General features: G+C 39.4%; 1 protein-coding gene across 5 annotated transcripts in view; it reads left to right on the top strand.

The window, feature by feature from the left end:
• QRICH1 (glutamine rich 1) overlaps positions 1-26,103 on the top strand; it is a 50,029-nt gene that overhangs the window by 1,233 nt on the left and 22,693 nt on the right. For 2 of the 5 annotated variants that reach the window (XM_035703203.2, XM_025455787.3), the window contains exons 2-3: positions 405-464; positions 9,622-9,951. In XM_035703203.2, coding sequence (XP_035559096.1) covers positions 9,643-9,951 — 309 coding nt within the window. In that variant the 5' untranslated portion in view covers positions 405-464; positions 9,622-9,642. Of the gene's footprint in view, positions 1-404; positions 465-503; positions 643-9,621; positions 9,952-26,103 lie in introns of those variants that run through there. The other 3 variants (XM_025455788.3, XM_035703205.2, XM_035703204.2) reach the window with 2 other exon arrangements.

The following is a 26,103-nucleotide window of genomic DNA, read 5'->3' on the forward strand; positions in this document are numbered from 1 at the left end:
AGTTGCCCAGAACAAAATTAAGTAACCTGAGAAATCTGTGTTTTTGCCATCTTTTATAATTATAAAATTTCCCAACAGAAATTTTAAAAATCTGTTCATGTATCACTGCAGAAGTCACTTTTGATGTAGAATTTCAATCCTTTTCAGGTTTTTTGTTGTTCTGGTGCTAGGGGAGTTCTAGGTTTGTCCTAGAGAAATATGCACTTTTGTCTAAGACAAGACGTCTGACTGTTGTACAGTCTTGCTTAATTGAGTTGAAGGAAAAAGAAGCTGAGAGGAGGTTAAATTAGCAACTAAATTTAATGATGGGGGTCGTTCTTTTAAAATATTATATTTTAAGAACGAAGTTAAAATTTAAAAAGAGGCTGAGGATGGAAAGGACTTCTTTGTTCTATCTTCTTCAGAATGTTACAAGTCTTAAGAACTCAGGACAAGCAGCAGAAATACATGCAACATGGTGACTGGTGAGTTAAAATCATTCATATGCTGAAATATGTGTGCAGTCTTTTTCCTAGTAATACTGAAACATTACAAATCCTGCCAATCATCCTGGGTGCTGACAAACTACTAAGTGCTGGGAAATTGAAGATGTGCATCTTTGAATCCAGCCAGTTTGCTGCTTGAACAATTTTATCTTGAAATGTAAGTCAGTGCAACTTTCAGGTTTTAGCAGGAGGAACCCACCAGCTTTTCTAAGGACCTTAAATGGTTCAAAGAGAAGCAGTAAAGTTTGAGATACACTTAAAATTTTTAATACACCTTTTAGGCCTGCTTGTTCTGGGATATCTTTTTTTTTTTTTTTAATTATTAAGTTTGAGATCTGCCTTTCAAATTGTTTGTAGATAATGTTTTTTTTTTTTTAAGCTCATTAACTTAGATTTACCTATTAGAAGATGTCCTACTTCCAGCCCTCTGTGATGAATGATTCGTGTACCTTTTCGTGAACCTTTGCTTTTCACATCCCCTTTCTAGTTTATGTTGTTGGTATTTCACACAAAAGATCATATAGGGGTTCAGGTTTCTTACAACTTTGAATTGCTCCCAAAGGTAACCAAAATAAGTCAGGGGCTTGTTAGTTGTAGCTGTCTTCCATTATGACAGGTTCAGAATTAGGGATCTCTTCTTTAAGCTTGCATGCTGTCTTTCGATTTAATCAGTTGTGGTTTGTCCTCTATGTGCCATGCTTCTTGTCTACTTTTTAAATGGCCACCCTTCATCTGTAATGGTCTTTTATTTTATTTCTCAGCCTCAGAATGAGGTGTTACATGAACACCTGTTCTATTACTTTGTACTTGGTTGCACTGCATTTTATTCCAGATGTTTTAAGTTCTCTCCAGGCTAAATGCTTCATTTGTCACACTGGATTGTGATTTCTGATTGTGGCTGCATGAAGAAATGATAGATTAACCTCTTGCTTTGCTGAAAAGGGGAAGAGAATGAACCTTTGGTGTCACATTTGAGGCTAGAGCAAAATGGTAGAGCTGGTGGGCTGTGTCAGAAAGCTTTTTTTTTTTTTTTTAAACCTATCTGTGAATTCAGGTGATCTTTATAAAATTTAATGAAAAATTATAAATTGAACCACACTGCCACCTCTTCAAGTAGAACAATGGCAGCATCCCAGCACCCTTCATAGGTCCCTTCCTGGTCATAGTTTCTCAACTACTAGTGCTAATTACCATTCTGATTTCTGTGACAATCATGTTCCTTTTACTTTTGTCACCCTTGTATCCCTCAACAACATAGTTTTGTTTGCTTTTGAGTTTTATGTAAATAGAATTGTTCTGTATTTTATGTTTTCCTCCTTTAGGCATTGCTAAATTCACCCACGTAATGTGTTATCATAGTTCATTCATTCCAGTTTCCTTATAGTATTCAGTTATATGTTTATACTATAATTTACTTTTGCCTTCTACTATTGATAGACACCTGGATTCCTTCCACTTTGTGACTATTACTAACAATGCTACTGTGAACATTTTTATAGGAGTATCTTTCTATATGTGTGTGTCATACACACCTAGGGATAGAATTGTTGGGTTATAAGGAATGAATAATGTCAGCTTTACTGGTTAATGCAAATGGTTGTGCCAATTTATAGTTCATCAATCTTTGGCAGGAATGTGAATTTAAGTTCCTGATTGAAAGTGTGTTGCCCTAAAACAGAAACCATGGCAAAAATGCCCTAAATCAGGAACTCCTCTGGTAAAGGCATGGGGCAGATGAATGGTCCGATGGGGTAATACCGGTCACAAACCCTGTATTGGTTTAGTATCTTTAAGAATAGACATGTATCCCAATTTGGTTTTTTTTGAAATGACTATGTTAATTAGGACAGATGTAACTGTAACTCCTTAAAGTAGAAATTGATTTATTTTTTAATGGAATGTATCCTTCAAACCAGACTTACAAAGCTATGAGCAGCCATTGGTAGAGTAGATGTGAACCATGAGAAGGGCCCAAGAACATGACTGGGTAAACCGGAGGAGGCAGGGGTCTGAGGCAGCTCAGAGTTTTCTTCTCTTAGTTCATCCTCATATTCAAGACCCAATTTGTGGAGCTGCATTGGGAGTGGGAAGAGGTATCAAAAATTTGGGGACACCCAAGATAAGATGATTCTGGTGAGTACTTAAGTCTTGTCTTAGTACCTAAATAGAAAAAAGAAAGAAATTGACAAAGAGACCTATAAAAATGTAATAGATTGTTGCTTTGGAATAACTTTTTCCATCATACCCGCTTGTGTTCTAATGATAACATGATAAAAGTAAGGGCATCTGGGTGGCTCAGTTTGTTCAATGTCTGCCTTCGGCTCAGGTTAGGATCCCAGAACTTGAGCCCTGCTTTGGGCTTCCTGCTCAGTGGGGAATCTGCATCTCCCTCTCCCATTCCCACTCCTGCTCCCCCTGCTTGTGTGCATCCTTGTGCCATCTCTTTCTCTCTCTGTTAAATAAATAAAATCTTTAAAAAAATTTTTTTTAAGTAATAAAAGTAATGATAACTGTCATACACTCAGGGCCTAAATCTAGTCAGACACTCTGCTAAGCTCCAGTAGAAGGTACAGGGGAAATACTAGTGATTAATGGGTGAATGAATACAAGTGAAAATTTCCAGGTCTGTTGGTGTGGGGTAGGTCTGTTTATTGTTTTGCAAAGCAACTATGCTTAAAAGTATTCAGAAGCAAATGCTTGTTTACAGACTTCCCTACCCCCAAAAGCCCCAAAGCGTTTTTCCTCTTTCCTTTTTGACCCCAGAAATTGGGAGTACTCTACTGTCCCTCCAGCTTCATGTTTTTCTGATGTAGAAAACATGAAGTATTTTCTGAAGTATTTTAATCAGTTTATTTACTGTTCCTCACCAAATCTTTGACTTGAAGCAAGTTAAGAATCTTGCTTCTTTGGGGGGTTGGAGAGAGTTTATCCATTTCTTCATTACCAGTGTTCACCCTTCTGTTTCTTATGAGCAGTATTTTGAAGGAGTTAACAGTCTTCATTATTATGCAAGCTGTGGTGCTTCATAATTTTATTTTTTAAAGATTTGTTTATTGGGGATCCCTGGGTGGCTCAGCGGTTTAGCACCTGCCTTTGGCCGGCCCCGGGCGTGATCCTGGAGTCCCGGGATTGAGTCCCACATCAGGCTCCCTGCAGGGAGCCTGCTTCTCCCTCTGCCTGTGTCTCTGCCTCCCTCTCTCTCTCTCATGAATAAATAAAATCTTAAAAAAAAATTATTCATAAGAGGCAGAGAGAGGGAGGCAGAGACACAGGCAGAGGGAGAAGCAGACTCTATGGAAGGGAGCCCGATGTGGGGGACTCATTTCGGATCCTAGGATCACGCCCTGAGCCAGAGGCAGATGCTCAACTGCTGAGCCACCGAGGTGTCCCATGGAGTTTCAGATTTTGAGGGAAAAATCATGTTATGATCAGCCAGAACTGTTTGTGTCTGTTATTTTTATTGTATAATCACTGTGTAAAAATGATTAATGTTAATTATCTTTTTGATTTAATACAAATTGTGAAGAATACAAATTAAACAAGAAGAAATTTGAGTTCTCTGTGATTCTACTGCCAAGGCATAACTAGAGTTATTTTGTGTCTCTTTTCCCATTAGGTGTATAAACAATACTGGGATGTATAAATAAAACTGTATTGCTTCCCTTCTCATACGTAATTTAAATAAACTTTGTGTTGAGGGGACAAGAAATCTTTCAGATACTTTTTCTTTTTTTAAGCTACTGTATTATAGAAAAATCTGTAGACTGACACAGTAAATGCTTAGGGGCAGACTTTCTTCATATGAATTTGGTATATGATAACAGTGGCATTTCGAGTCTGGGCAAAGGAATTTCAATAATTCAATAAACAATACAGGGACAAGTTGTTTGCTTTTGGAAAAAATAAAATTAGACTTTTACCTCACGTTATGCAAAATAAATTTTAAATTGATCAAAGCATTATATTAGAAAATCACATTATAAATTTAAAAATTATAAGTGATTAATGACCTGACCTTATGGTAGGGAAGGCTTTTTCTGAGCATAAAAACAAAAGAAGAAACTGTCATCACCACTATTGAGAATTTAATTTTTCTCAGTGTTTTTTTTTTTTTTTTTCTCACTGACTAGTCTAAAATATTGAAATATATTTCTGAAGCTTTCCCTCTACTCTCCACCCCCTTCTAAGCACCACTTTTGTGTCAGATCAAATGCTGACTTAGTGTACTTTCATTATTGGGATGTGTCAGTCTGTTGGATACTGCCAAGTGAGCAGGTTAAAAGGACAAGAAATGAAGCCATGTGTTTTTCAGTCTGTATAAATGGGCAGATTGGAATGTTCTTTTAAATTGGCCTTTTCAGTTAAACGTTTAAGTTCTCTAGGGGGCGCCTGGCTGGCTCAGTTAGTAGGGCATGCAACTCTTGATCTCTGAGTTGTTGAGTTTGAGCCTCACATTGGGTATAGAGATTACTTAAAATCTAAAAAAACAAAACAAAACAAAACAAAAACAGTTTTTGTAAGTTCTCCATTAATCCATTATTGGTTAAAATTTTTGGCTTCCTCTGATTCATTGGTTCTCAAATGATTCTGTGGACTTGTACAGAGTCAGTGAAGAACCTCCTAGAGGCTTAGTGAAAGTAAAAAGCAATGAGAATTGGGAAGCAATGGCTTCTGCCTGAAGCTCCACTGGCTCTAAGTTTGGAGCACCACAGAGGGTTGTTTTTTTTTTTTTTTTTTTTTTTCCCCACAGAGGGTTTTTATACTTTGTAGTCTAAACTGTTTAAAATACAAAAGGTGGTTTTATCGTATAATATTTCAGGTATTTTCACAAGGATACAGAAGAATAGAATGAGTACCTATTTATGAGCCTTTAGCAACATTTACTGAGTTTTATAGAATTTTTCCTAGTTCAAGCTGTTGGTGGTTTTTTTTTTAATGAAATCTTAAAAGAATGAACTTTGAGACCTTATAGCAGATATATTTCTAAACTTCAATTTCATTCTTTCTTTTTTTAAATTAAATTAAATTCTTCTTCGCATAGAATCCACACCCAGTGTGGGGCCCAAAGCAAGGCTCCGACTCATGACCCTGAGTTCCTGGCCTGAGCTGAGATCAAGAGTCAGACACTTAAGTGACTGAGCCACCCAGGTGCCCCTTATTACATCCTTTTTGAGAGCTGAATATCCATGCATCTTATTTGTCCTTTTTGGAATAAGTTTATATTTGGACTAGAGTTTCTTATAGTGATTTATTTTAAGATACTATTCTAGAAAAACAGATAGGATTTGCTAATATCCCAAGTTTAATTTGGTATGAAATGCTTTTTTCTAAAACTAAATGATTGATTAATTAGAAGCTATACTCCTGGGGCGTCTGGGTGGCTCAGCCAGTTAAGCATCTGCCTTTGCCTCAGGTTGTGGTCCCCAAGGTCCTGGTATCAAGCCCCATATCCGGCTCCCTGCTTATCCGGGAGCCTGCTTCTCCCTCCCCCTCTGTGTGTTGCACGCGCTCTTTCAAATAAATAAAATCTTTTTAAAAAAAAGAAGAAGAAACTCTACTCCCTTTGCTAAATGCTTATCAAAAATGGAGGACACGGGAATTTAATTTCCTTCCCTTACGTAGTGGGAAGTCTAGAGATATTTGAACATTAATAAGTCTACAAATAGAGATTTAAAGCTATGAAAGTTTGGGCAGCTTGGGTGGCTCTGTGGTTTAGCGCTGCCTTCAGCCCAGGGCCTGATCCTGGAGACCTGGGATGGAGTCCCACGTTGGGCTCCCTGCATGGAGCCTGCTTCTCCCTCTACCTGTGTCTCTGCCTCTCTTTCTCTCTCTGTGTGTCTCTCATGAATAAATAAATAAAATCTTTAAAAATTTTTAAAAAATAAAGCTATGAAAGTGGTCATGGCAAAAATAACAATGTGATTGGCAGGGGTTGGTGAGAGGAGGAGGATGTTTAAATGACCTAAACTTACCTTTCCTGAAGGACAGGTCAGTATTTAAAATTGGTAGATCAAGAAAGCATACTTACCTGGTTTTTGTGGTGGTGTTGTTTTTAATGTTTCTGTACTATTTGAATATTTCTTCTTAGAAAATGGATGTTACTTTTACTGCCCCCCCCCCCAAAAAAAACCCAAAGAAACCCAGAAAACCTGGTATAATTCTACTCTGAATACTGAAGAATATTTGTTAGGAGGAGAAGTTGGTGCTTTTTTCCTTTATATTTAATATCAGGCTTCAGATGAGGTTTAAGCCTCCTGATTACCAAAACTTGAAAGAATGAAGGGAAATAAGTCATAGGAAGATTCAGGGCTTGCCTTTACCAAACAATGTTTGTTTGAAGGTTTTCCGATTCTATAAGCTTAATTTGCAATTTTTTTTTTTGTATCTGTGTGTGTTTGTACTTATTTTCTCCCACATTTGAGACAAAAAAAGGTTTTGCTGCATCGTTCTCTATACTTTTTAAAAAATTGCTGTGACACAGTAGCTATGATTCCAGTACAGTCTCAGACTTCAAGCAGTCTCTCGGAATTTTGTGAGAATACAACTAATTGTTGAAGAAAATAAATCTGGGGAAATGTACATTTTAGTTGACCACTGTTGTTTTTTTGTAATGGAGGTGGAAAACGGAAATATGTAGCAGCATGGTAGAGAACCAGTTAATTGCTGTTCATATATCTCTCTTTGTTCCTTTTTGAGTAGAAGGGTAGGTGTGATTAAGTATTTAGAGTCACAAGTTGTGAATTTTGTAATGTTGTTGGATCTGTTTTATGAGAGCTCCCTTCTTCAGAAGGAAATTCCAGTCATGATGCTCTTATCAGAGGGGAGATTGACACATTCATGTCAGTGTGGTGAGTGACTGTGGGTCACCTACACTGGAATGTCCTTCTCTGAATAGGTAACAAAAGGATAAGGTGCTTGACATTGGTTGTGGTCTTTCTCATTTGTGCCATGGACATCATTGAGAGCTTAATTTCAGAGTCTTATAGCAGACCTCCTAATATTCAGCTCTGAGAGAAGATATCTGGAAAGCCCTTGCAGCAGAGAGAAGGGAGAACTGAGTAAGGGAGATGGTCAGAAGAGAAGTGAGAAAGGGACGAACGAGTTAAATTTCAGATTAGAGGTTGTCAGCAAAGGCTTTAACCTTGCACTCTACCTGACCTGCACTTGCTGTTCTCTGTACTTTATTGTGCTTGGGGTTTCCTGAGAAGTAGGGGCTCTCTTGAGAGTAGTGGCCTGGGATTTGATTTTAGATAGTATAAGGTGTATGTGTTGTTCTTCATGAAGAAATATATTTACAATATACTATATGCATCATTGTAAGAGATTTACTGTTGAGTCTATTCTGTTTGAAAGTACCCAAGTATAATTTGCATACTATATTTACAGTGACCCACAGAAATGTTACCAGTGTTAGTAACTTAATAGCAATAAGGATCATATGTTTCTTTGGTCTCAACACTTGTCCTGGATATATAGGTTCTTTTGCCAAGATATATACTAACCACTTAGCAAGAAAAAGGGTAACTGCTATGGTTATAATTTATAGATGTTACAGGGACAAAGAGCCATAATCCTTTTTTTTTTTTTAAGATTTTATTTATTCATGAGAGAGAGAGAGAGAGAAAGGCAGAGATACAGGCAGAGGGAGAAGCAGGCTCTATGCAGGGAGCCGATGCCGGACTCAATCCTGGGATTCTGGAATCACGCCCTGGGCTGAAGGCAGACACTCAACTGCTGAGCCACCCAGGTGCCCCTGAGCCATATTCTTATTTACATTCAGTTAGAAATGCAGCATAGATACACATACATGTATGTGCCTACCACATGTGTCAGCCATTCAGAGATAATCGGGACACAGTCTTGTCTGCCAGGATTTTAAAGTCAGGTGGAAGAGTGGAGATGATTAGTCATATCTCTTTTATCTGAACATAAGGTAAAACATCTGGGCAGTGAAAGAGTGGCATTTCTTGATGCCCTTCTAGCCTTTCCTTGATGGCTCAAGGAAACCACTTTTCCATTTATGGTTGACAAAGTCCTTTTTGGCAAAAAGGTTACCTTGGTTTGTGTGACTCTCATATCCTGCTGCTGCTTTTGTTCTGGAGATGGTTCTGATCCAGAGAGGAGGGAATGGTATGAAAGCAGCAGTGGCTGGACATTCAGCAGTCTATAGGTAGATTGCACAGTTGTCTCTCAGGTAATTGAGAATTACTATCTACCCCTGCAGATTCATTCTTAGGGGAAATACTCTAATGAAAAATTTGCACAATTTATTTTGAATTTTAGTAGTGACCTAGTTATTTAAAGCACTATTCAGCTTCCTCCAACTAATTTTAATATTAGTAGTTACATAGTGCTATCTTTGTCAGGTATTTTTTAAAGTACTTTACGTATGTTTAACTTTATGTCAATTATGCTTGATAAATACTGTTTTGTCCCCATTTTATACACAAGAAAACTAAGGTTAACTAACTTGTCCAGGGTTTCAGAGCTAAGGAGAGATCAAACTGGGATTTGAATCCAGGCGGGCTAGCTCTAAAATCCATGCTTTGATCAGGAAGCTGTGCTACAAAAAAATGTGAGCAGTATATGGTAAATGGATTATTGGTGTTTCTGTTGGGAGATGAAGTATAATATATATTCTCTTTTTCGAGGGTCTTGCTATACAGCTAGATGGCATATATGTTCTTCACTCTAGGACGTAGTTGGCAGCAGAAACTGAACACGCCAGAAGAATCCTTGCTCCTAGCTTCCTTGGTAGTCCTCTCTGTGATGGTCACAAAGTAGTTTTGCATGTGACTTGTATTGTCCAGTGCTTGGCTCCAAGAAGATGGCATTGGCCTAGTGCTGGGTGGAGAGTGTGTTTTCAGTCTGTTTAATCCAGTACTGTGACGCATGCCTTTGTTTTTTGTTTTCAGTGTGATAGTTTGATTTAAGAAATGTTAATAGAAACATTTTAAGACACTGTTAACTAAAAAAAAAAAAAAAAAAAAGTATAGTAAGTAACTTTATTTTGGATTCTAGAGGTACACAGTTCTCCTGAATATACCACTCTAATGCAAGAATGATTGCTTTTTGCATTTCAAAATATGAAAACAATAGCATAATTTTGATTTCTGGTCATTTATTTTATTTCTAGGAACCCTAAGGACTCTGCAATATGAATAATTCTCTGGAGAACACCATTTCCTTTGAAGAGTACATCCGAGTGAAGGCTCGGTCTGTCCCGCAACACAGGATGAAGGAATTTCTGGACTCACTAGCCTCAAAGGGGCCAGAAGCCCTTCAGGAGTTCCAGCAGACAGCTACCACTACCATGGTGTACCAACAGGGTGGGAACTGCATATACACAGATAGCACCGAAGTGGCTGGTTCTTTGCTTGAACTTGCCTGTCCAGTCACCACCAGTGTTCAGCCACAAACCCAACAAGAACAGCAGATTCAGGTTCAACAGCCACAGCAGGTTCAGGTAAAAAGGAAATGTTGAGGCGCATCCTGTTTAATAGGTTTTATTTGCCATCAGGGTTTTGGTTAGTAGGAACATCACATCTTATATACAAATGTCCAAGGTTATTTTCACTAAGGGGAGTATTCTGTTTTATAAAAAAATTTTATTTAACACAAAGGCTTTCATACTACAGACTAAAAATGTTTGCAACCACCAGAAAATAAAAAGACTACAGATACTTGCCATTTGATTTGGAAAATTAAACAGTACAGGAATTAGAGGTCTTCTGGGACTGGATTTGGATGTGACACAACTGTGAAGGTCCCCTTTTATCTATATCACCCTGAACAGATCAAGAGCAAAGGAGGGGCTCATCTTAGCTCATTACTTAAAGCATGGCATTTGGAACTTATTTTAAGATATATATGATGCATTTTAGTGATCTTCATTTAGTTGTTTGGTTCCATGACTTAGGTCACTTGTAGATTTCTAGGTTTGCATTTACTATTTGTAATCCTCAGGAAATAATGCTAATTGATAATGAGCTTTCACAAAGAGGAGAAACTAATACATGGACTGGGAAGGTAAAAGTGCCTCATGTGAAACTAACAGTATGCTCCATTTACAAATACTGCTTTCTTGCTCCTTGCCCTCAATGCTTTCTCCACCAAGAGAATTGGAAAGGGTAGAACCTGACAGAGGGGCAAGAACTATGGAGAGGTATGTCAGGTGAGATAGAAAGACTGTGGCCTCTTTGCTCCTTAGGAATGCAGGTAGTTATATTGGAAGGACATGGCCTCGAATTGCATTCCTGGGTTTAAATCTGGCTTAACCTCCTATTTGCTGACATGATTTCAATCTTTTTAGCTCTAGATTTTTCATCTGTTGAATAGGGATAATAACTATTTAGTGAGACTGAGACAGATAATAGATAAAACATCTGGCACTTGGAGGAACACAGTCTTTGTTATTTCCATTCGTTGTAAGGAAGGAGGGGTACAGGAAAGGTAGATAAGAGAAGGCTGACCTTTTGGTTTGAGAAATTATTCTGCTGTTATACAGCTTGGACTTCGTTTTTTATAAGATTAAAATGGCTTAGGATCGGGGCATCTGACTGGATAAATCCTTAGACCATGTGACTCTTGATCTTGGTCGTGAGTTCAGACCCCATGTTGGGTATGGAGCTCACTTTAAAAAAAATAGGGAAAGGGGCGCCTGGGTGGCTCAGCGGTTGAGCGTCTGCCTTCAGCTCAGGGTGTGATCCCGGGGTACCGGGATGGAGTCTCCTATCAGGCTCCCTTGATGGAGTCTGCTTCTCCCTCTGCCTGTGTGTCTGCCTCTCTCTTTCCATGTGTCTCATGAATAAATAAATCTCTAAAAAAAACAAAAACAAACTAGGGAACCAAGTGGTTTGGGATTTGAGTCTAAAGTGTTGAGACTTTATTTTTAGGATGGCTGGTTGAGGTCACCTATTAACATCATATTCTTTCCCCAAAAGCCCTATAAATAAAAGAAGAAATGTGAACATAATAATAAATCCATGAAATAGGAGTACTGAGCGTAGAGCCTGTTTAAGATTCTCTTTCTCTCCCTCTGCCGCTCCCACCACTTGTGCTCCCTCTCTCTCACTTAAAACAAAAAAAAACCTCATAAGGCAAATATATTTTCATTAATAACTGGCTTAAGCCAGATGGGATTTAATTTTTCTAAAAGTTAGCTTTGTAGATTTAACTTAAATATTGATACTGATGTTACATGAAAATTGACATTGTTAATCTAAAGCTACCAAAATCATAAGCCAGACATAATTAATAAAAATGTGACTGAAGATACAACTTTTTTTGTTTGTTTGTTTGTTTATTTATGAGAGATGCAGAGAGAATCAGAGACATAGGCAGAGGGAGAAGCAGGCTCCCTGTAGGGAGCCTAATGCGGGACTCCGTTCCAGGACCTCCAGATCACGAGCTGAGCTAAAGGGCAGAAGCTCAACCACTGAACCACCCGGATTTCCTGAAGATACAACTTTATATAAGACTTTGAAGAACTTTTTTTTTTTTTTTTTCCCTGAGTAACATTAAAATCAAATATTGCCTTGTAGTTACAAAATTATTTTACAGGGGCACCTGGGTGGTTCAGTTGGTCAAGTATCCAACTCTTGATCTCAGCTCAGGTCTTGATCTCAGGGTTGTGAGTTCAAGCCCAGCTTGAAAGCCCAGCTCCATGCCCACTTAAAAAACACCCAAATTATACACACATGTTGATTTCTTGATCTCTTTTATAGGTCTACCTATACTGTTTAAAAGCATAATTTTTGAAATTAAAGATAGCACATAAAAAAGATAGCACATGAGGCATAGAGAGGTTGTCTTTTTTTTTTTTTTTTTTTAAGATTTTAATTACTCATGAGACACAGAGACAGAGAGAGGCAGAGACACAGGCAGAGGGAGAAGCAGCCTCCATGCAGGGAGCCCGATGTGGGACTCAATCCCTGGTCTCCAGGATCATGCCCTGGACTGAAGGTGGCGCTAAACTGCTGAGCCACCTGGGCTGCCCGAGAGGTGAAGCCTTGTACCAGTACCTGCTGTTTGTACCCAAGCTGTTATAACTGGAGTCTGTGCTTCTAAATAGTGTTTCTAATATGCCAAGAAGTCTTAGAAAGTAGAAAAAAATGATAGTAACAAAATGAACAGAGGGGTGGCGCTAATAACCTTATCAGAAGATGTTTCATGCTACTGGTGATTATGGAAGTATAAATTTTATTATTTTTATTTATTTATTTTTTAAAGATTTTATTTATTTATTCATGAGAGACACACACAGAGAGAGAGAGAGAGAGAGAGAGACTCAGAGACACAGGCAGAGGGAGAAGCAGGCCCCATGCAGGGAGCCTGACGTGGGACTTGATCCTGGGTCTCCAGGATCACACCCCGGGCTGCAGGCGTCTCTAAACCACTGTGCCAAAAAAATAAAAATAATTAAAAAAATAAAATAAAATAAACCGCTGTGCCACTGGGGCTGCCCTGGAACTATAAATTTAAAAGTGAAATATATTTCATTTATTAGATAGGAAAACATTTATAAAGTTTTCACCCAGGACAGCAAGGGTATGGAGAGGATAAATTAGTGTAACTTCTTTAAAGTGATTTTGGCAATACTTGTGAGATGTGTAAATGTGCATACCTTTGGCCTTGCATTTGTGTTCGCAGATATATTTGTATACAAGGATATTCACTGCTGCACTGATTATAGAAGTAACTAGAAACAAGTCAATAAGGGAAATGGTAAATAATGATTCAATTTTAGTATACAGTCCTCTGTAGCCAGAAGAATGGGGTAGGTCTGTGCATATTGACAGGGTAGGATGTTTAACAGATTGTCAAGTGTCAAAACTAATTTAGTATTGCTGATTTTTTTTTAAGATTTTATTTATTTATTCATGATAGACATGGGGGCGGGGGGTAGAGACACAGAGGGAGAAGCAGGCTCCATGCCAGGAGCCTGTTGTGGGACTCGATCCCAGGACTCCAGGATCACACCCTGGGCCAAAGGCAGGCACTGAACTGCTAAGCCACCCAGGAATCCCCAGTATTGCTGATTTTTAACATATAGAATGTAGTGGTCCTTGAATAAGAGTGAAGTTTAAAACAGTAATTGGGCTTGGGAATAGGGTGCTAAGGAGACAGATTTCCAGTTTTTATTTACTTATGTATTTGTTTTTAAGTAGGCTCCATGCTGGGCTTGAATTTTTAAGTAAACATGAGGGAATGCCTAGATGGCTTAGTTAGTTGAGCGACTGACTCTTATTAGTTTCTGCTCAGGGGCTCAGGTCATGGTCTCAGGTTTGTGGGATTGAGCCCTGCATCTGGCTTCTTGCTCAGTGGGGTCCACTTCTCACCTACTCACCCAGCCCCTCTTCCTGCTTGCATGTGTATGTTCTCTCTCTCAAAATAAATAAATCTTTTTTTTTAATGTATAGAAATATCTTTTAAATTTTTTATTTATTTTTATTTTTTTTTAGATTTTATTCATTTATTCATGAGAGACAGAGAGAGAGAGAGAGAGGGGCAGAGACACAGGCAGAGGGAGAAGCAGGCTCCACGCAAAGAGCCCAATGTGGTACTCAAACCTGGGAATCTGGGATCATGCCCTGAGCCAAAGGCAGGTGCTCAACCACTGAGCCACCCCGGCGTCCCATAAAGAAATCTTGAAGATGGGGCAGCCCTGGTGGCTCAGTGGTTTGGCGCCGCCTGCAGCGAGAAAGTACATTTTTAGTATTACACCACATTTATCGAAAAATAATCTGTGTTTAAGTGGACCCATGCAGTTCAAACCCAAGTTGTTCAGGGTCTGCTGTATTGTGTCTCAGCCTAACCCATTTGATAAGAATAAAAAATTTTGTCTATATTTTTGTTATTTAAAATTTCAAAATAATATACTATCTTGGGAACATAGGCTGTTTTCTAGATTCCTTTTCTTTTTTCTTTTTTAAATTGTGGCAAAATTAGATTATTTTTTGAAAACCATCTGTTATCACCACAGAGTTTCCTTTGTTCCCTGACCTCCTGACTTCCTCATCTGTCCACCCTAGAACCAGCACATACATTGCTGGATTTGACAAAGTAATTACATCCTTAGAACAGTTTTGTTTTTTGTTTTTTGTTTTTTAAGATTTTATTTATTTATTCGTGACAGACACAGAGAGAGAGGGGGGCAGAGACAGGCAGAGAGAGAAGCAGGCTCCACACAGGGAGCCCGACATGGGACTCGATCCCGGTTCTCCAGGATCACACCCCGGGCCGAAGGCAGCGCTAAACCGCTGGGCCACCAGGGCTGCCCCTTAGAACAATTTTAATGAGTCTGTGGGAGACAAAGGTATATGTTGATCACAAGAGTAACTATCTGAATAAGTCTTAACTGTGTTCCTTTACTCTCTACTGCTAAAACAATCACACTTCAGGCCACCAAATGTGTGGGTTTTTTTCATATCAACCAATTCTCTGCATCAACTTGCTGTCCTACAATTCAGTTGACATTGTCTACTTGGAGTTGGTCTCAGGTCCCACAAATTAAGGGATCAGTCCTACAAGATTGCCCCCCAGCTCATATACCAATCATAAGTCCCAGATGTCACCTGTGTTTCTGGTTGACCAGCTGTCAATTGGGATTCTCACTACCCCTCCTCAGGTTTTTCATAATTTGTTAGAACAACTCACAGAACTCAAGGAAACACAAATTACTGATATATTGTATAATAAATAATACAGAAAATACAGATGAGCAGCCAGATAGAGACATACAGGAGCCTCTGTCCTTATGGAGTTGGGGTCCACCACCTTCCTGGCATGTGAATGTGTTCACCAATCCAGCAGTTTCTTAAACCCCATACTTCTGGAATTTTTTTTATTTTTTATTTTTATTTATTTATTTTTTTTATGATAGTCACACAGAGAGAGAGAGGCAGAGACACAGGCAGAGGGAGAAGCAGGCTCCATGCACCGGGAGCCCAACGTGGGATTCGTTCCCGGGTCTCCAGGATCACGCCCTGGGCCAAAAAGGCAGGCACTAAATCGCTGCACCACCCAGGGATCCCCTACTTCTGGGATTTTTCTGGAGGCTACATCATATACGTATAATTCTTCAGTAACTCAGTTTCTATCTAGCCTCTCTTTCTTCTACAGAGAATGAAGTGTGAGGCTAAAAGTACCAAGCTTCTTTTTTTTTAAAGATATTTTTTATTTATGAGAGACACAGAGACAGAGATCCAGGCAGAGAGAGAAACAAGCTCCCTATAAGGAGCCTTATTCGTGACTCGATCCCAGGACCCTAGGATCACAATCTGAGCCAAAGGCAGATGCTCAACCGCTGAGCCACCCAGGCACCCTGAGTACCAAGCTTCTAAACATGGCTTGGTCTTTCTGGTGACTAGCCTCCATCCATTAGCCCACCAAGAGTTGTCTCATTAGAACACAAGATGCATATAGCACTTTTATTATCATGAAATCACAAAGGTTTTAGAGCTCTGGCCAGGAACCAGAGAGAACAAAATACATAGTTTTTTATTATATCATAGTATCGTACAGCTAGGTAAGATAAGGAGCCACCTTTTTATTTTTGTTTTTATTTTTATTCATTTATGAGACACACACAGAGGCAGAGACATAGGCAGAGGGAGAAGCAGGCTCCACGCAGGGCGCCCAATGTGGGACTCGACCCCGGGGAACCCAGGGATCCCCAAGGAGCCACCTTCTGAAGGCAAAAACAGGAGCTGCCATGTAAATACCTTGACAGTGTGTACAATACTAGGAAAGGCCCAAGTTTTCTGTTTCTGGTAAATCAACCTGAGCCAGGTGAAAGGGAGTCATTTGGAACTTCCCTTTCAAGAGGCCTCTTGAGTTGGATGTTTCCTAAAGTAGCCACATAGAGTTGAATACATGTGCCAGAGAGAACGCCTTCTCATGGTGAATCCCAGGGGTCAGGTTTCACTCATAAAATTTTAGCCCCCCCAAAATTACTTGTTTCTTCTCTGCCCTTCTACAGGGTGGGAACTGAGGCTTCACACAAGGCTGGTTGGTCGATCTGACCTCACTAAGTGAAGTATACTTTGGGGAAGGGGATCTCATCACTTGCTTCTTTTGGTGTTCGAAGTGAAGATCTCAAGGCTTTAGTGGCTCAAAGTGCAACTCTTCCTTGTTTGTCATTTCAACTTTTGTCCCTCTTTCTCTTTTTCTTCTTGCTGATCTCCATGCTGGATGGTCCCTAATTCCCCATCATAGTGTGGAATTACTGAGAGTGAGGAAAGAGTTAATCAAGAGTCAGACTTGGCTCTGAGACAAACAGGAGTTTGGTCTGCCGCTGCAATTTTATACATATCATCTTAGGCAAGTGATTTAACCACAGAGTTCATTTCCTTATCTATGTCATGAAAATTAAAGACTTTATGTTGTAGTTACTTTAAGGATTATGTAAAATATTGAGTCTTAAACACTTTGCCTGGCACATAGTAATCCTTTAATAAATAAATAATAACAGCTGTTGTTTTCTTATGATTATTAGTGCCATTTCTACCTAGGGTTCCAATGGCTTTTCTTTCTTTTTTTTTTAAGATTTTATCTATCTATCAGAGAGGGGGGCGGAGACCTAGGCAGAGAGAAAAGCAGGCCCCACGCAAGGAGCCCGATGTGGGACTCGATCCCGGACCCTGGGATCATGCCCTGTGCCAAAAGCAGGTGCTCAACTGCTGAGCCACCCAGGCGTCCCTCCAGTTGCTTTTCAAATATTTGAAAAGTATCCAAAGATTTATAAACAAGTATTCCCACACGGTTGGTAATTTGCCACTTTATTCTTTTTTTCTTTTTTTAAGATTTTATTTATTCATGAGAGAGAGAGGCAGAGACATAGACAGGGAGAAACAGGCTCCTTATAGGGAGCCCGATGTGGGACTCAATCCGTAGACCCAGGATCACGCCACGCCCTGAGCTGAAGGCAGATGTTCAGTCACTGAGCCATGCAGGTATTCCTTTTTTTTTTTTTTTTCTTTTTGTAAGGAGGCTCCACGCCTAGCGTGGAACCCAAGGCAAAGCTTGAACCCAAGACCCTGAGATCAAGAGTCAGATGCTTAACCAACTGAGCTACCCAGGTGCTCCATCTTTTTTTTTTTTTCTTTTAATACATAAACTGTTAACAGATGCAGTTCAGATCTCTAATACTCCTGAACGTCAGCCAGTCTCAGGGTAAATACTATTTTGAAGTTTTCAGCTTGGTGTGATATTTTCTGTATTTGGGTATTGGTTTTTACTTGCAAATATCAAACATTTCCCCTCAATTCCTTGGTTTATTCAGGTGAAATGACTAACAATAGCAGTTAGTTCAAGGAATTTGTGGGAGGGCCAGAGAATGGGTCTTAGAGACTGTGTAGCCAGGAACAGGACTCCAGTCACATTGCTGGCTTGCTCTGGCAAGGACTTGCTGCTGCACCCTTGGGCACAGGTCCTTGCTCTCCTAAAGTCTTGTTGGGATCTATGCCATCCTGCTCCATTTCTGCCACATTCCTCCACTCTCACCAGAAAATGGAGATTGTGGTTCCTGCTGCCTCATGTTGCTCCCATCTGAGTCCAAATTTCATGCACTGTGTGTCTAATTTGGGAAGCTTTGGTCACATGCCCTCATTCTAGCAGCAGGAGGGGTTCAGAGGCTGATTCTGGCTTCTGCCTTGGAGAGGCAGCATTCATGTTATGATGTATTCTGCAAACATGGGTTTGCAGCCAAAAATGGGACTGCAGTCAGCTACTCTCCCTGGTACATGTGGGCTGATTGGGATCTTGATCATCACTTTGGATTGGTGAACCATTTATTGCTGCTTTTTCTGGCCCTTCATGTCCAGCCTTTTACTCACATTTAAATTTCTTCCCTGACCATATTTTTAAGTTCATTTGTTAAGAATTTGGTAAGTGTTTAATACTTGAATAAAGACTTTTACCATTTTCACTTACTTAAAGAGTGAAATTCTACCAAAGTCCCTAAAGTTTTGCTAGGCTAGTTGTTAAATGTTGCAGATAGGTTCCTCAACTAGTGTGGTCTTCCACCATACTGAGCACTGTCCTCAGCCGTCCCTCACAGACTCAAAACATGTAATGGAATGTGAGCCACATATGTTATCATAAGTTTTCTAGTATTCCCTTTTTTAAAGCAGATAAAAAAAAAGTGAAATTCATTTTTAAAAATCACGCTTAGTTACAATATAGTATTTCTTTTTTTTTTTAAGATTTTATTTAGTTTTTTCATGAGAGACACACAGAGAGAAGCAGAGACACAGGCAGAGGGAGAAGCAGGCTCCTTGCAGGGAGCCTGATGTGGGACTTGATCCCAGGTCGGGATCATGACCCAAGCTGAAGGTAGACAGACGCTTAACCACTGAGCCACCCAGGTGTCCCGGGATTTACTCTCCTAACAACTTTTCTCTAAACCATACAGCAGTATTCACTACAGTCATCCTATTGTGCTATTGTACATTATATCCCTAGCATTTGTATATCTTATAACTCAGAGTTTGTTTGTACCTTTTGACTAGATTCATCCAGTTCTTCCACCTCCCTGCACCCACTGCTTTTAGTAATCACAAATCAACTCTTTTTATATGAGTTCTGTTTTTTAGATTCCATATATATATGAGATCATTAGTATTTGTTTTTCTCTTTCTGACGTACTTCACTTAGCATAAAGCCTTCAGTGTCCATCTGTGTTCCACAGATCTAAAAATTTCTTCCTTTTTATGACTGAATAATACCACATTTAAAAAATATATTTCATAATTTCTTCACCCATCCATTGATAGACACTTCAACCATTTTCATGTCTTATTATAAATAATGCTTTGAACATGGGAGTGTAGATATCTCTTTGACATGTTTTTATTTCCAGATAATTTTTTTCCTTTTTTAACATTTTATTTATTTATTTGAGAGAGAATGTGTAAGAGGGAGAGAGAGAGAGAGAGCGCCCTGAGTTGGGGGAGGGGCAGAGAGAGAAAAGTAGGCTCCCTGCTCCCAGGACCCTGGGATCAACCAGAGCTGGCAGAACCAGCTCAGAATTGAGATCTACTTGCAGTGTGGTACCTGTATAGAAAAGGTAGAAAGCAGTCTTTCCAGGTTGAAATACAAAATCAGAATGCTTAAGAAGAAAGTAGTGCTATACTATAACGTGGTCAAAAGCCCAGAAATATGGTTATTTTAATTTCTCATCAACAGGGGAAAAATGGCAATTAAAAACTTTGGAAAAGGTGAGAGGTACTGAATGAGAAATTTGAATGATTTAAATGTGAAGGGGACTAAAACAGTGTGATTTATGAGGAGTTAATAGAAGGTGAGAAACTGGTTTTTGAAGCAGTAAAACCAAATTCATTCCCTCAGAAATATCCCGGTCTCCTGTTTGATATATAACTTTTCTAGGATATACTAGACTTAGAGATGATCTTTTTCCTTCTTTTACCTCTTTTTACCTCTTGAGAATCCTCTTAAATCTAGTCTTGAGTTTGAAAAAGCTTTATGTTTTATATATTTATATATGTATATGTATGTATCTTATATATATAGTTTGTTGAGTTACCAGTCTGTCAGTTTGGCTTTTTTTCTTTTGAGACAATTGACCTAAGTATTATAACCTTGAAAATCACAGATAAACCTGTTCAGATACATAGGGCTAATGGATTACAGTACCAATTTCTGAACGTCTTTTCCTTTTTTTTTTTTTCCAATGAGGAATTCTGAGAAAAAATACTCGAAGTTGAGCAGTTCTTTCAATTCACTTCTTTTACTTCCTTTTCGAGTAGAATTAAATCTTTATTTTGCTGAGTTTCCAAATTCTTACTATGATTATATAGCAGTGATTAACCAGATAAAAAGTTAATGTTTTTATATAAATAAAAAATTGGAAGGGAGGTAATAAAAATAACATTTAATTCTTATCGACCAACGATAGTTGTGAATAAAGGTTATGAATATATAATAGCTCATTTCTTATTCAGTATGTTGACATTGGTAAAGAAATGTCACAAAGTGTTTTTAACTCTTACTCCTGTAATTTTAAATTCTAACTACTTTGAATCTAAAATGGCATCAAATTATTTGTACTTGTTTATTCTGGAGCGAGGAGTAGTCCTATTACCACCACCACCACCACCACCACCACCACCACCACCCCCCAACCTGTAGTTCTGATTCCATTTTATTTGCGACAACTTGTTTCTGTTTCTTTTGGAAGTCTGAATGTTGATAAATGGTTTCTAAGAAAAATCACTTCAATACAGTAGGGGCATATGGGTGGCTCAGTCAGCTAAGTGTCCAACTCTTGGTTTCTGCTCCCTTGGTGATCCCAGGGTCATGGCAAGCCCCTAATGGATCTTTTCAGTCAGCATGGAGCTTTTTAGTTGGCAAGGAGTTTGTCTGCTTGAGTTCTCTCTCCTCCCTCTACCCTGCCCCCCAACCCCCCTGTGCTTGCTCAGGTGCTGTCTTTCTAAAAATACATGAATAGGGCAGCCCAGGTGGCTCAGCAGTTTAGAGCTGCCTTCAGCCCAGGGTGTGGTCCTGGAGACCCAGGTTCAAGTCCCATGTCAGGCTCCCTGCACGGAGCCTTCTTCTGCATCTGTGCCTCTCTGTGTCTCTCATGAATAAATAAATAAAATCTTTAAAAAAAAATACATGAATAAATCTTTTTTTTGTTAAGATTTTATTTATTTGACAGAGCACAAGCAGGGGGAGGGGCAGGCAGAGGGAGAGAGAGAGACACAGGCTCCCACTGAGCAGAGAGCCCTATGTGGGGTTCAATCCCAGGACCCTGGGGTCATGACCGGAGTTGAAGGCAGGTGCTTAACTGACTCCCACCCAGGCACCTCGATAATTAATCTTTAAGAAAAATATAATAGTAAACTTATGAAGCATATTATCACTAAATCATATCACTAGGATATGTGAGACAATTGAAGCAATGAAGAATTGTTTCTTAAAGATGAGCAAAGGAAGTGGTCTTTTGAGATAGAATTATCACTAAATCATATCACTATGATTTAGTGATAATAACCAGACATTTATTTATTTATTTATTTATTTATTTATTTATTTATTTAAGATTATTTGAGAGAATGTCTGACAGTGAGGGGGAAGGGCAGAGGGAGAATTTTCAGGTCAACTCCCTGCTGAACACGGAGCCTGATGTGTGCTCAGTCTCACTGCCAATGAGATAATGACCTGAACCAAAACCAAGAGTTGGACAGTTAACCAAATGAGCCACTTAGCTGCCCCAATAACCAGGTTTTTAAAATTTTGTTTTTAAGCAAGTGATAACAATTATAAGGTGTACTGTGTATCTAAGTCTGTAGCAGTGGGTTTTTTTTTTTAAGAGTTATTTATTTATTTAAAGAGTTTATTTATTTATTTATTTATTTATTTATTTATTTATTTGAGAGCGTGCACAGAGCAGGAGGAGGGACAAGGGAAAGGGAGAGAACCTAAAGCAGACTCCCCACTGAGTGCAGAGCCTGATCTGGGGCTTGATCTCACAACCCTGAGATCATGACCTAAAGTGAAATCAAGAGTCGGACACAAAGTCTGAGCCACCCAGGTGCCCCATTCTCTGTAGTATGCTATGCTGTTTGATAGCATTTTACCCACAGTAGAACTTCTTTCAAAATTATGTTCAGTCTTTTGGAGCCCTGCTGCTGCTTTATCAACTAAGTTTTTGTGATACTCTAAATCCTTTGTTGTCATTTCAACAATCTTAACAACATTGTCACCAGGTATAGATTCTGTCTCAAAAAACCATTTCCTTTGCTCATCCTTAAGAAGCAATTCTTCATCCATTACAGTTTTATTGTAAGAATGCACCAATTCAGTCATATCTTCAGGCTCCATATTCTAGTTCTCTTGCTCTTTCCACCACATCTACTTTCTCTAAACTGAAATGTTGAATACTTGGAAGTAATCTGTGAGGGTCAGAATCAATTTCTTTTAAACCTCTGATAATGCTGATATTTTATCTCTTCCATGAATCATGAGTGTTCATAATGGTATCTAGAATGGTGAATCCTTTCCAAAGGTTTCAGTTTACTTTGCCCAGATATTCAGAAGAATCATTCTCTATCTAAAATATCATTAGCTTTACAAAATTTATTTTTTAAATTATAAGGCTTTAAATTCAAAAATATTCTTTGATTGTTGGACTGCAGAATGGATACTGTATTCACAGATGTGAAAACAATTTTCTTGTTGTACATGTCTATTAGACCTCTTAGGTGACCACATGGATTGTCCACGGCAGTAGTATTTTGAAAAGAATCTTTTTTTTCTGAGCAGTCGGTCTCAACAGTGGGCTCAAAATTAAAATATTCAGTAAGCCCTATTAAACATGTGCTGTCATCCAGCTATTCTTGTTCCATTTAGAGTACAAGCAGAGTAGATTTAGCATAAATCCTAAGGGCCCTGGGACCCTTGTAGTAATAAATGAGCATTGCCTTCACCATAATGTCCCCAGCTACATTGGCCCCTAACATAGAGTCAGCCTCTTCTTTGAGGCTTTGTAACCAGGCATTGCTTTCTCCTCTCTAGCTACGAAAAATCCTAGGTGGCAACTTCTTCAAATACTCTGTTTTATCTACACTGAAAATGTACTGGTTAGTATAACCACTTTTGTAATTATCTTAGCTAGGCCTTCTGGATAACTTACTGCAGCTTCTATATCAGCACTTGCTGCTTCACCTTGCCCTTTTATGTTACGGAGATAGCTTCTTAAACCATGGAACCAACATCTGCTAGCTCTAAACTTTTCTTCTGCAGGTTCCTCATCTCTCTCAGCCTTTATAGAATTGAAGAGAGTTGGAGTCTTGCTCTGAATTAGGCTTTGGCTTTATGGGAATGTTGTGGCTGGTTTGATCTTCCATCCAAATCATTTAAACTTTTTCTTTCCTTTTTTTTTTTTTAAGATTTTATTTATTTACTCATGAGAGGCCACCCAGCGGGAGAGTGAGAGAGAGAGAGAAGCAGAGACAAAGGCAGAGGGAGAAGCAGGCTCCATGCAGGGAGCCCAACATGGGACTCGATCCTGGGTCTCCAGGATCACGCCCTGGGCCAAAGGCGGCAGTAAACTGCTGAGCCACCCGGACTGCCCTAAACTTTTTCTTTATCAGCAATAAAGCTATTTGATGTTCTCGTTTATGTGCTCACTGGAGTAACATTCTTAATTTCCTTCAAGAAGTTTTCTTTTGGGAACCCTGGGTGGTGCAGCGGTTTGGCACCTGCCTTTGGCCCAGGGCGCGATCCTGGAGACCCGGGATCGAATCCCAAGTCGGGCTCCTGGTGTGTGGAGCCTGCTTCTCCCTCTGCCTCTCTCTCTGTGTGTGTGACTATCATAAAAAAAAAAAAAAAAAAAAAAAGTTTTCCTTTTCATTCACAACTTGACTGTTTGGTACAGTAGGCCTAGCTTTGAGCCTACCTTGACTTTTAACATGTCTTCTTCACTAAGTTTAATCATTTTTAGCCTTTGGAAATGACTCTTCCTTTCACTTAAACACTTAGAATCTGTTGTTATTAATTGGCCTAATTTCAGTATTATTTTGTCTCCAGGGAATAGGGAGGCCCAAGGAAGGGGAAACAGCCAGTTGGTTAAAGCCGTTAGAACACATACAGTTACAGATTAAGTTTGCTATCTTATATGGGTAGGTTTGTTGGGCCCAAAACAGTTACAACAAATAACTTAGTAACATCAAAAATCTTGTTGACAGATTACTATAAAAGACATGATGAAAATGCTTAGAGGGCAGCCCAGGTGGCTCAGAGGTTTAGCTCCTCCTTCAGCCCAGGGCCTGATCCTGGACACCCGGGATTGAGTCCCACGTCAGGCTCCCTGCATGGAGCGTGCTTCTCCCTCTGCCTGTGTCTCTGCCTCTCTCTCTCTCTCTGTCTCTCATGAATAAATAAAATCTTTTAAAAAAAGACAAAAAGCTTGAAGTGTTGTGAGAGTTCCCTAAGTGTGTCACAGAGACATAAAGCAAGCAGATGCTGTTGGAAAAATGGCGCCAATAGACTTGATCAGTGCTGGGTTGCCACAAATCTTCATTTAAAAAAACTAAACGGGGATCCCTGGGTGGCTCAGCGGTTTAGCGCCTGCCTTCGCCCCAGGGCATGATCTTGGGGTCCCGGGATCGGGTCCCGCATCGGGCTCCCGGCATGGAGCCTGCTTCTCCCTCCTCCTATGTCTCTGCCTCTCTCTATCTCTCTCTGTGTCTATCATGAATAAAGAAAGAAAGAAAGAAAGAATTCTTTAAAAAATAATAAAAATTAAAAAACCCATATTGTGTGGTGAGCACAATAAAGCAAAGTGCAATAAAGCTAGATATGCCCTTTCATAAGAGTAAACTGTTTATGTTAACGTGATTGGTTTGTGTGATATCCTAGTTTTAATTTCTGATACAGTAAATATCAATACCTGTATCCATATAAATAAAAGCTAATGGGGATCCTCAATAATTTTTTGAGAGGGTCCTGAGACCAAAAAACTTGGAAATTGATGTTCTGTATTAACTGGTTCCATAGTTTCCTTTATGTCCTTGTTGAAAGCACTGATTCTAAACTTGAGCATGCATCAGTCACCTGGAAGACTTAATATTATTGGGCCGGTTCCCCAGAGTTTCTGATTCAATAGTTCTGAGGTGGGACTTGAGAATTAGTATTTCTAACAAGTGTGCCTGGGTGATGATGCTGTTGGCCTGGAAACTATATTTTGAGATTCACTGTTGTAAAGAAATACTGCTTTATAATGAAGGAAACCTATCTTTCAAGCACCTAATCTTATGTTCACAGTAACTGTGTAAGGACTTAGGTGTTTCCCCCCTTTTTATTATACCTGAGGAAACTAAAACTTAGGGGACTCACAGCTAGAAAAGTACAGCAGCAATTCAACTTCAAGTCTAACTCCAAGGTCTGTTATACTCTTTTTATAACTTCCTTGCTTTTTAATTAGTAATGGCTTTTTTGAGATCTTATTCTCATAAGATAAACCCATTTAAAGTATACAATTCGGTGAGGTGGGTTTTTTGTTTGGTTAGTTTTTTAAAGATTTATTTATTTTAGAGCCAGAGAGCACAAGTGGGAGGGGCAGAGGGAGAGAGAATCACAAGTAGACTCCACACTAAGTGCAGAGCCAACATGGGGCTCGAGCTAATGATCCTGTGATCATGACCTGAGCTGAAATCAGAGTTGGATGCTTAACCAGCTGTACCACCCAGGTGCCCCCCAGGTGGGTGGTGGTGATGGTGATTTATATTTATTTTAGAGAGACCAAGAGAGAACGTATATGAGCAGGGAGTGGAGCAGAGGGAGAGAATCTTTTTTTTAAGATTTTATTTATTTATTCATGACAGGGGAGGGGACAGAGACACAGGCCAAGGGAGAAGCAGGCTCCATGCATGGAGCCTGACACTCGATCCCGGGATTCCAGTATCACGCCCTGGGCCAAAGGCAGGCGCTAAACCGCTGAGCCACCCAGGGATCCCCAGAGGGAGAGAATCTTAAGCAGACTCCCCACTGAGTGCAGAGCCTGACAAAGAACTTGATCCCATGACCCCGAGATCATGATCTGAGCTGAAATCAAGAGTCCAAAGCCCGAGCCAAGTGAGCCACCTAGGCGTCC

The sequence above is a fragment of the Canis lupus genome, chromosome 20 (genome assembly GCF_003254725.2).
Source record: "Canis lupus dingo isolate Sandy chromosome 20, ASM325472v2, whole genome shotgun sequence".
NCBI classification, from domain to species: Eukaryota; Metazoa; Chordata; class Mammalia; order Carnivora; family Canidae; genus Canis; species Canis lupus.